The 12,767-nt window shown below is 34.6% G+C and overlaps 1 protein-coding gene across 1 annotated transcript in view; it reads left to right on the top strand.

The window, feature by feature from the left end:
• Positions 1–11,791: 11,791 nt before the first annotated feature.
• LOC127841368 (transcription elongation regulator 1-like) overlaps positions 11,792–12,767 on the top strand; it is a 43,043-nt gene continuing 42,067 nt past the window's right edge. Inside the window, exon 1 of the mRNA XM_052370173.1 lies at positions 11,792–12,020. Within this exon, the coding sequence (XP_052226133.1) occupies positions 11,833–12,020 (188 nt within the window). The 5' untranslated portion in view covers positions 11,792–11,832. The remainder of the gene's footprint in view (positions 12,021–12,767) is intronic.

The raw sequence follows: 12,767 nt of genomic DNA on the forward strand, positions 1-12,767 counted from the left end.
ACTTCTAGTGGCTGACAAACAAATGATCGAATGAACTCTTTATTGAAGGCTGTTCGTGGTAAGCAAGCCTGTTTCGTCAAGGGCGAACCCGATCCGGGAAACACTTTAATTAAAATATTTACATAGTTATTTCAACGTTGATATTAATAGATTAAAATAATTTATTTAATCTTAACGAAAATGCTATTAAGGTCCTATGCTTACACAGAAAACACAGTGGTTAAATATGTCTGTACAAAATCACTTAAAAACATGAATATATTCAATTGGCCGAATATTGATCCGACAAATGGTCTTGGACACTGTTTTCAGCGTGATGAAAACAATAATCGAGACCTGTAGTAGTGTCATATTTTATTTAAGTGACAAATAATACAAACATATAATAGTTATAATATACAATTTCAAATCAATCAGTACTACCCTGCGATGCAAATAGCTTACGAGTCACTAATCAGACATGGATGAGTGTAGTCGTCTTATGCCTGTTAAAGAGTATACAGTAAAATAATAACTGATTTGATGTAGGATATAGCATTTATAAGTGTCATGTACAATTTTGTATAAAAGCCATAATAAAATCATATCGTCACACACTTAAGTAGCAATCGTTTATAAATAAAGAAAATAATATATATATCGTTTATCCTGTATTTATCATCAATTGAACAATATGAGCCTAAAAAATATTAAATAAAAAAATGGTATTCTTCAATTAAATGATTAAGACAATTTTAACAATCCACACTTATTAAAACATACATAAAACTGGCATTTTAAGTAATAATCAATCCTTTCCAGGATACAAAAAATATAATTCCATAAAGACCGGCGCCCAATAAAGATCCGACGTGATAACGGAATTTAATGGTGATTATTCGGCACCATTGTCTCTTGTGTCTGAAACATTTTCATTCGCAATATACCGGATTATACTACATTAAACAATTCAGTATTGGAGTTGCTGCGACAAATTGTGTTCTCATGGCAGTGTACAATGCCTGACAGCGATGAATTGGAGTATGAGTAAATGTTTATGTGAAATGAACGTTTAGTTGATAATTGAGATAGTACTGAATAATTGTTTTTTTTCCATCGTTTGAAATGGTATTGGTTTTGTAGCAACACATTTGTTATGGCCATTTATAATAAGTGCGACCTCTGTTGAGAACAATTCCTGGAAGGTACAATCGTAATCAAAATGTCCATAACTTTCAGTAATTGGTGGTAGGCGTAAAAAAACTCTAAACACAAAAAAAGATTACTTCATACAGAAGTACCTTACAATCGTTGAAAGCATCTTAAAATCAACACAATTCACACTCAAAACACAAAAAAAAGATTACTTCATACAGAAGTACCTAACAATGGTTGAAAGCATCTTAAAATCAACACAATTCCTCTCCTCTGCATCACATAGTGACAACTATATATTCTACATGTGTATTAAAAATATCATCATCAACAATGTGATATGCATTTACTTATGTTAAGTTGCGCTTGGTTTGAACACAGTTTGAGGGATACTTGCATAGTCTACACATTCAAAGTAGCTTTGGATGTGCCTGAGAAGTAATCTATATTGTATCTATCTCTCGTAAAACATGTACACAAACATTTCAAACGTTCAACAAAGTGTCAATGCGCCCCATCATACATGTAAACAAAACAATTAAAAAATAACGAGATGCGAAAAAGATCAGAAAAGTGTTACTTTCTATCTATTTTAAAGTTAATTTTTCAATATTATATTTGTAATGTGTAGACATTTTTAGATAATATATTTAAGATAACGTGTCCATTTTAACATTTATTGTGTTTCTCAATAAAATACTAAAAACGTTAGGTATAATATATATTTATATGTAGTTACTTCTTTTATTGCGGTTTCATTTATAATAAGGGTGTGTTAGTCATTCTCAACTATTTTCTTTGGCATGTACGTTTGTATTGGGATTAAAGTTTACTAGCAATTGGAATGTACATAATTATTTTTGGAGGTCATAGTTAACTGCAATCGCAGTTTGGTTTGGATTGCATACGAATATATAAAGTGGTATATTATTCGAAAAAAAAATTGATCGCATGCATAAATCTTGTTCTACAAAGTTTACTGATGCTCCATTAACCGAGACAAAGTGTTAGTTCAAAGTCACTGGCTGCATAATTATTTGTTGTCTTGTTGATGTCGAACCCTTGACAGACTGATCAGCGTTTTCTGATGAAGACTGGAGTTGTAATGTATTGTTCCTTCTGCCTATTCTACCAAATGCACACATAATTATTTGTTTAAACGCAGTTCTGAACTTCCTATTCGATGCACCATATACGATCCAATTAACGGATGAATTCAAAAAGCCTAAAAATACAACATACTCTCGAGCACATGATGCACTCTGCAAAAGAGATCGTGAAACAAACACTATTATAGAACTGATTATAAATGGCACCCAACACAGAAGAAATAAAGCTGATACAACAAGCATAAGCGAAGTCTTTTTCACGGATTTTTTGTAAAGTCGTTCGGTTAAAGCTCTCATTGGTCTTTCTTTCACAGTCCACAAGATTATACAGTAAAGAACGGTGCAAATCACGATGACGGTAATCATAAATAGAATTGATGCAACATCCGCTGCAAACGGCATAATGGCGCCAATGCGGCAGACTACGAATTCATGTGTTATACCGCTCGTCGTTTGGACAGCAATAGCAATAATGGCAGTACCTGGAATAATCCACGTTGCAGCCATAAGACCACAAAAGAACTTCTTTTGATTCGTTTTCAGCATATGTTTTAGCGGAAACACCACGGCCATAAATCGATCAGCGGTTATTAACAATAACGACAAAATTGACGTAGAATACGAAACGAGTTTCATGGTAGACGCTGCCATGCAAAATTTTAGATTTCCTTGTATTTCAGTGACTATTAACTCTACGAACATTAAGATCATTGCTAGGCCGAGCACGAGATCGGATGCTGCTAGGTTTGCTATCATCACATATAGACTTGCTTTGAAGTAGCGCCTAAATCTCACGATGCTAACAATAATCAACGTGTTGCCGAACAGTGTGGTGACGCACACGATCGCTGACGTGACCAGCGCCATGACAGTGTAGGTGCGCGTGTAGGTGCACGAAAAATCGACGAACACGTCATCGTTGAAACCGCGTGACACGATTTTCGACGGCAGGCGTGTGGTTCCGTTCATTTGACGTTCCCTTATCTGAAAGTAACGGAAATAATGTCCTGAATACCTCTTATTTGACTGTGTTTTCCAAACTCCACGCAGAGTTGTCGTTCCATGCTCTCACATACAATCTCTGCCATCACAAGAAAATCCATCCAGATTTGGTAGGTTTTTATTTTTTTAAGTATTATAAAAAGTACTGTCATTTTCTTTCATATTTTGAAAATAGTGTATACGTTTAGGATCATAATAAAAAAAACAAGAAATATCTTTAAAGAAAAGATATACGGCGTTGATTGTGGTTGGAGTTGGTATAATGTAAAGATTTCAATGAATTAGATCAAAGATAGCGAATGTCTTTTTCTGTGCAGTTCTTAGCTGCATCACACGCAGTACGGGATGTTACGCGAAGTTTTCGCGGCTTATTTAACATTATTACATATTGCTAGTCATAAACCTATAGATACAAAATAGAAAACCAAAAGAAGAATGGAAGTGAAATTAAAACATATGAGTCAACCGGCCACACGCGAAGTATCCGTACATATTTTAAATATGTATACGCGCGTTCTTCGAACAAACCTGTTAAGTGGTTTGTCGGGCATTGCTAGTTGATTCGATTATTAACAGTATCGAGCATCATCGCGCTAGTGCTTAATACATTAGTCAATATGGTGGTTTAATTCTTGTTAAATTAATCAGAAGTAATGTTTATCATGGTATTGTTGAAAACACATTAAGAATCTATTATGAGATACCATAATTATATCGGTGAATATCTTCATTTACCATATTTCTGGTTTAAAGAAAATTCCAGTTCACCTAGAACACGCGATAGCGTCTATATTATATAACGATTATTTTACTGGCCGCGAACTGACCCTGATACCTTGCGGGTTGGAATGCAATGCATTAAAGTGAGGCCACGCTTCCACTGCTGGAACGACGGCTTGTTTAAAACTTTATACTTTTACATGTTAAATGTTCAATTTCGAAAACAATTTAAAATGGTTTGGCCAAAACGAATATCAGGAAAGGGAAAAACGATACTTTTATGAACTTAAATATACTAGTACACAAACGGGAATATGGAAGTAATTACTAAATATGAGAACATAGCCTTTAAGTACAAACGCTCTGGCGCTGGCAATCCTCTGAAAATAAAAGGTGCACGCACAAACTGTATTGATGTCAAGAGTTGAGAGTAAAACTGTTCTATCTATCAAGCCTTTTCATTAGAGATAAAATTGTTTCATGCTGAACACGCAGTAAAACAGTGTTACAAAGACGAGGTCATGTTTCCAATTTTCTGGTGGTATGCTCAAATCAGCCAATGGAATAAATGAAGTGTATTCATTCGTGTCTGGTCGCGGGAAATTTTATTTGAATTTTATTGGACACTTACAAAGGTCAGGTAAGGTCAAAAGTGACGTTAAACAGCTACGCCGAATAAAGTAACTTAATCCAAAAAAGTTCAAACAATCTTTAAACATATTGTACCACGTTGCTAGGCTATCATCACGTGGTTGGTTATGAAGGCAGGGATTGGATTCAGCTATGCTGGTTCCAGTCAAATCTCTGCGCGGAGGTTGCGCGTTTTCATGTTTGCTTCAGAACCAAACCTTAATTATTGTATTTAGAGCTGTAAGTAATACGTATAAAAATTAAAGAAAAATATGACTAAATAAATTAAATTCTGAAATTTTAATTAAGATTTGACAAAGAAATAAAAATGGGTTGATTGTTTTAGAACAATTTTATTTTCTATCATCGTGAATTCAGAATTATATATTTTAATGCACACATTTTCCAAAGAATAGATCCTTAGCTAAAACAATATCATGCCATTTTCTTACTTTTCCTTATTGTCGGTGGTACTTAAAGTCGTTACAATCATAAAAGGGCTCTTAGTAAATGGTAATATTAACGTGTTAATGTTTGTAGTTCACTAATAGATGTCGAGATTCACGTATACATTTTCTGAATTCTTTCCAAATTAAACATACAATATATACCACGGTTACACCTTAATATCTTCATCATCCACTATACAAGATGCACTGATTGTTAAATTCGTGAATGTCAAACATCAACTTCCCCAATAAAGACAAAAGAAGCTTACAATAAATAAGTAATAAAAAGTCTTGAAATTAAAAATTATTGCTTATGAATGTAAACATACACTTATGAACAAGTTTCAGACAACCATTTACAATAGTCATACAGCATAATACAATAAATACATTACCTTTAAACCTTTACAATTCAACTGTGAATAATGTCCTTAATTATAACCCACATGTTGTTAACACGAAGTGAATTCTGACTTTGCAATACGAAGTATTTAATACTTCGATCATAATCAACCATGTATACGGCCTGCTCTTAGCTCTCTCTGCTTCGGTGGTTTTAGAGAAGCGACAAAACCAATGATCCATTTAAATGGAAAACATTAGTTAAGGGGTTTGTTCACAGATTGACAAATTGTGACGATTTGAACATGTGTCATATCTTATTTATTATAAACAAGTGTATTTATATTTAAAAGAAGTAAAATGAAACTCCGCCGTAAAAGCAATCAATAAATTGAATTGGAAAATTGGAACTATAGTGTCGTCTTTTTAATCACCATTGTTGTAATACATGTGGCGGTTTTGGTTTTACAGAAATCTTTACTGACATGTAAAGCGCTAAAAATTACATTATAATTCATAATGCATGGTTGTGGAGGAGTCTTCTAGTCGGTAGGTATGCAGATTGAGAGGGTCGCAGGTTCAATGCGACAGTAGTGACGTGTTTGAATTTGGTTTCTTTAAAGTTTGTGTTTAATTTTGTAATTCCAAATGTTTTGCTTAAAAATAGCTAACTAACGTTGTTTTATGAAAATTCGCGAACAAGTCCCTTTAAATAGCACTTACATTTGGGTAAAATTTGCGGTACTCCAAAGTCATTAGCAGATACGACTCCCTCTGGCTGCAGTGTCATAACTGATATGTTATTGATCATCACAGTTGTCTCTTGTGTGCATTGCAGTTTTATTTGAAATCTCTTAGTATGCATAAATAAATATTCATTGAATACAGATGTTGGTGAAATATAATTGCTTTCAAATATTCTGAACAGAGGACAATAGTGTGTTATGTATTTATTATCTTTGCTTTTGACCAGGCGATTGTATACTATACGATCAATATGTGACGAATGCATTTGCATATCATGATAACTGTTGTTTTATCCCGATGAAGGTCTTAATAATCATACATATTTTTTTACTATCTAGGTTCTACAAATGGTGTTCTCATGGGAGTGTAAATCCCTGACAGCGATGAACTGGAGTATGAGTAAATTTTTATGTGAAGTCAACGTTTAGTTGATAAGTGAGATAGTAATGAATGATTGTTTTGTCATCGTTTGAAATGTTATTGGTTTTGCAGCAACATATTTGTAACAGCCATTTATGAATAAGTGCGACCTCTGTACATTGGCTGTTGATAAAAATTACTGGTAAGTACAATCGTGATCAAAATGTCCATAACTTTCAGTTATTGGTTGTAGGCGTAAAAACACTCAAAACACAAAAAGATTACTTCATACAGAAGTACCTAAACAATCGTTGAAAAGAACTTAAATCAACACAATAATCCCTATCTGCACCACATAGTGACAACTATATTCTACATTTGTATAAAAAATCATCATCGAAAACGCTACGATATGCATGTACTTATGTTAAGTTGCGCTTGGTTTGCATTCAACTTAGCTTTGGATGCGCCTGAGAAGTAATCTTTATTGAATCCGTCTCTCGTTAAATATGTATACCGGTAACAACATTTCAAAAATTCAACATAGTTTTAATGCGTCCCATCATACATGTTAATAAAATAATTACAAAATATAATAAGATGTGAAACAAATATGATACAGTAAACAATATGTTTGCATTTGAATTAATCAGAAAATTGTTACTTTCTATCTATTTTAATGATAATTTTTCAATATTATATTTGTATTTTTAGACACTTTAAGATATATATTTAAGATAACTTGTCAAATTTATAATCTATTGTGTTTCTTCTATGATTGCGGTTTCATTTACGTCAAGGGTGTGGTAGGCGTTCTCGACAATTTTCTTTGGCATGACCTTTTGTATAATATACATAAAAAAACTATTGGAATTAAAGTTTACTAGCTATTGGGATGTATATAATAATGTTTGGAGGTCATAGTTAAGTGTATACGCAGTTTGGTATGGAGTGCCAACAAATGTAGCAAGTGATATATTATTCGCAAATAATTTGATCGCATGCATCAGTCCTGTTCTACAAAGTATACTGATGCTCCATTAACCGAGACAAAGTGTCATTTCAAAGTCACTGGCAGCATACTTATGTGTTCTCTTGTTGATGATGAACCCTTGACAGACTGATCAGCGTTGTCTGATGAAGACTGGAGTTGTAATGTATGTTACTTCTTCCTGTTCTACAAAATGCACACATAATTATTTGTTTAAACGCAGTTTTGAATTTTGTATTCCATACACCATATACGATCCAATTAACGGATGAATTCAAGAAGCCTAAAAATACAACATGCTCTCGAACACATGATGCACTTTGTACAAGAGATCGTGAAACAAACACTATTATAGAACTTAATATAAATGGCAACCAACACAGAAGAAATAAAGCTGATACAACAAGCATAAGCGAAGTCTTTTTCACGGATTTTTTGTAAAGTCGTTCGGTTAAAGCTCTCAGTGATCTTTCTTTCACAGTCCACAAGATTATACAGTAAAGAACGGTGCAAATCACGGTGACGGTAATCATAAATAGAATTGATGCAACATCCGCTGCAAACGGCATAATGGCGCCTATTCGGCAGACGACGACGTCATTTGTTTGACCGCTTGTCGTTCGGACAGCAATAGCAATAATGGCAGTACCTGAGATAATCCACGTTGCAGCCATAAGTCCACAAAAGAACTTCTTTTGATTCGTTTTCAGCATATGTTTTAGCGGGAAAACCACGGCCATAAATCGATCAGCGGTTATTAACATTAACGCCACAATTGACGAAGAATAGGACACGAGTTTCATGGTACACGCTGCCATGAAAAATTCTAGATTTCCTTGTATTTCAGTGACGAGTAACTCTACGAGCACAAGATCACAACTAGCCCGAGCACAAGATCGGATGCTGCTAAATTTGCAATCATCACATATAGACTTGCTTCGAAGAAGCGCCTAAATCTCACAATGCCAACAATAATCGACGTGTTGCCGAACAGTGTGGTGACGCACACGATCGCTGACGTGACCAGCGCCATGACAGTGTAGGCGCGCGTGTAGGTGCACGAGAAATCGACGAACGCGTCATCGTTGTAACCGCGTGACACGATTTTCGACGGCAGGCGTGTGGTTCCGTTCATTTGGCGTTTCCTTATCTGAAAGTAACGGAAATAAAGTCTTAAATACCTTTAAATTGACTGCGATTTTCAATCTCCACGCAGGGTTGTCGTTCCATGCTCTCCATACAATCTCTGCCATCATAAGAATATCCTTCCAGATTTGGTAGGATTTTATTATTTTGTTTAAGTATTATATTATGAAAATTAGTATCATTTTCTTATACATTTTGAAAATAGTGCATAAGTTTTGGTTCATTATAAAAAATAAATTAAATTAATTAAAAAGGAAAAACAATCTTTAAAATTATTGTACCACGTTGCTAGTCTATCATCACGTGGTTGGTTATGAATGCAGGGATTCGATACAGCTATGCTGAACACGAATAAATAAATAAAATTCTGAAATTTTAATTAAGATTTGACAATGAAATACAAATCGTTTGATAGTTTTAGAACAATTTTATTTTCTATCATCGTGAATTCAGAATAATGAATGTTAATGCACACATTTTCCAAAGAATAGTTCCTCAAATAAAAAAAATCTCATGCCATTTTCTTACTTTTCCTTATTGTCTGTCGCACTTAAAGTCTGTACAATCATAAAATGGCTCGTAGTATATGGTAATAATACATGCGAATGTGTTTATGCCATTTATAGATGTCGAGATTCACGTGCACATGTTCTGAATTATTTCCCAATGAAACATACAATATATACCACGTATACAACTTAATATCTTCATCATCCACTATACTAGATGCACTGATTGTTAAAATAGTGAATGTCAAACGTCAACTTCCCCAAGATAGACAAAAGAAGCTTACGATAATTAAGTAATCAAAAAGTCTAGAAATTAAAAAATATTGCTTATGAATGTATACATACACGTATGAACAATTTTTAGACAACCATTTACAATAATCATACAACATAATACAATAAATACATTACCTTTAAACCTGTCCAATTCAACTGTGAATAATGTCCTTAATTGTAACCTACGTGTTGTTTACACGAAGTGAATTCTGACTTTGCAACACGAACTATTTAATAGTTCGATCCTAATCAACCATGTGTACGGCCTGCTCTTAGCTTTCTCTGCTTCGGTGGTTTTAGAGAAGCGACAAATCCAATGATCCATTTAAATGGCTTTGTTCATAGATTGACAAATTGTGAAGATTTGAACATGTGTCATATCTTATTTATTATAAACAAGTGTATTTATATTTAAAAGAAGTAAAATGAAACTCCGCTGTAAAAGCAATCAATATATGAATTGGAAAATTGGAACTTTAGTGTCGTCTTTTTAATCACCATTGTTGTAATACATACAATTTTAAAAAGCGTTTGGCGGTTTGGGTTTTACAGAAATCTTTACTGACATGTAAAGCGCTAAAAGTTACATTATAATTCATAATGCATGGTTGTGGAGGAGTCTTCTAGTCGGTGATATGCAGATTGAGAGGGTCGCAGGTTCAATGCGACAGTAGTGACGTGTTTGAATTTGGTTTCTTGAAATTTTGTGTTTAATTTGGTAATTCCATATGTTTTGCTTAAAAATAACTAACTAACTTTGTTTTATTAAAATACGCGAACCTCCCTTTAAATAGCACAAGTTATATTTGAGTAAAATTTGCGGTACTCCAAAGTAATTAGCAAATACGACTCCCTCTGGATTTAGTGTCATAACTGATATGTGACTGATCATCACAGTTGTGTGCATTGCAGTTTTATTGGAAATCTCTTAGCATGCATTACTAAATATTCATTGATTACTGATGTTGATTCACTATAATTGCTTTCGAATATTCTGGACAGGGGACAACAATGTGTTATGTATTTATTATCCTTGCTTTTGACTAGGGGATTGTATATTATATTAAAAATCAATATACGACGCATGCATTTTCAAATCATGACAACTGTTGTTTTATCCTGATAAAAGTCTTAATATTAATCATGCATATTTTTATTATCTAGGTTCTACAAACATGCCGATTGTACAGAATCTTATCCCAGATGCGATTGCAAGACTCTGAATTTCGACGCAGCAATTGTAGCGTCACTCATAACGGCACAAAACGCAGTATATGCCGCTACACCACCAGTTTCCTTTTCGCTGTCGCTAAACTTGATAGATTTGAACGTACTCAACGACCAACTATCTTTGAACCTGTGGTGATAGGTCGTAGTTTCAAATGTAAGAACGTTTGAATGTGAACGTTTGAATGCCACTGGTGGAGACATTGCTTTAATCTGACGATAAGCAATTTGGGAGGAGAACAACATACCTTCCTGCAGATCCAATTTTAAGTACAATATTATTCAGCTGATTCCCACGCTCTATGTCAGTTCCTTATGCGCAAATATTCCCCCTTCACCATCAAGTAACTTAGATGTGTCCAACTTAGAGAGATTGTGTGCGAATCTTCAGCAATGTCTAATTGATTTATATTAGTTACGCTAGTTCTAATTTGGTGTAACGTAATTAGGTATAAAAAGAAAATATAAGTAATCACTCATTCTTGAAAAAATTACACAACGTGCACAATCTTAAGAAGTGGCAATTCGGTCAGCGCCGACTTTAAAAAGATATGTGTGAGTGCGCACATGGGCTGAAAGGAGACCACTAATTCGCCATTAAATACATTATTGAGAGAGAACTCGCACGAAAGTCGAATGTTGATAAATTGTCTCCCGCCGAAATTCGGGGGGGGGGGGGTAAAAATGTGTTACGTCAAACCGTCCGAGTATATGGGGTCATATATGGAGTAAGCACAATATTTTTTATTAACTGTTGTTTACGGAAATAATTAAAAACTAAATTATTCATCCTGAGATAACTCAGAGAGTACCTTAGCAAAGTGTTGATGAAGTTCTTACTCGTACAAAATTAACCCGGTAGGGGACGTCTGTTTTGTTGTGCGAAACGCTCTTTTTCTTTTAAAAATGTAATCTCAAATCTTAAAGATGGATTTGATATCACATTAAATCTTAAATTTAAATTTGACATCACAGTAAAAATATCTTATTATACTAAGCACATCATGTGTCTTTATTATTAGAATCTATTAGCATTATAATTTTTACTTTTTTTATTATTAAAAGACAGGACGACATTAACACGACAAACTCATGGTGTAGTGTAAACTTTTCCGAAACCGAAGTAGACATTCGCTATTGTAATGGCAACGTCAGAGATAACCACAACGAGGCTTGCCTAGGCGTGCAAAATGGACGACGATTCAGTGCAGCAAGAATCAAATGAGTCTTACGGAGACGGGGACAGCAATCATCAAGATAAAAGCGACGATTACGGTGGCGGTTACGGTGATTACCAAAATTATGGCGAACGGTTTCCAGGCCCAAGGGGCCCTCCTGGCCCTGGCGGCCCACGCGGTGGCCCTTGGAGAGGTCCCAGGTAACTTTTTCTACTTCTACAGTCAATTGCTGACTATTACATGAAGGCATATTACAGGCAGATATGGACACTGTCGAGTCCGTTTCCTGGGAAGAGCCAGTACTTGGTGTCTATTGAGGAGATAATGAGAACGCTCACCGAGTAGGGAGCGAACCCACCAACTCCCGATAGCTAGTCGGACACCTCATCCACTACAAAACCGCGACCTTTGGAAAGAAAGGTAAAAGAAAGATTTGCACGACTTGTCCAGTCAGCGGTGTCATATGATTAAGTGTGTAGTCGTGCAACACACAGTGCTCCAGCTAGGATTTGAAAAGGGCAGGGGGGCTTTTTTGTCAAAAGGGCACTTTCGACGCGCAGTATTTTGTCAAAAGGGCACGTTCAAGCGCGCAGGTGTTTCTGGAATGCTTCCTATTGCATGTTAATTTATATGTTATAAATAATTGTATTATTCCCATTATTATTAAACCATTCAAATATATTGTCTACAATGAGGATTAAACTAATTACAATGTAATAACAGGGGTCGAAAAATTTTGTTTCAGCAACTTGCCCTGCAGGGCGAGTAGCTAAGAATTGTCACTTGTCCTGCCAAAATATGTACTTGCCCTGCAATTTATTGGAAAAATTCAATAAATCAGTAACTAATATGTTTTATTGTTATTTCTATTGGTTATCATATAGAACTGTTAACTCATGAACTTCAATAAAGTTAATAAAATGTTTTAACACACTTTTAACTTGTTT

This window comes from Dreissena polymorpha, chromosome 8 (assembly GCF_020536995.1).
Source record: "Dreissena polymorpha isolate Duluth1 chromosome 8, UMN_Dpol_1.0, whole genome shotgun sequence".
NCBI lineage: Eukaryota > Metazoa > Mollusca > Bivalvia > Myida > Dreissenidae > Dreissena > Dreissena polymorpha.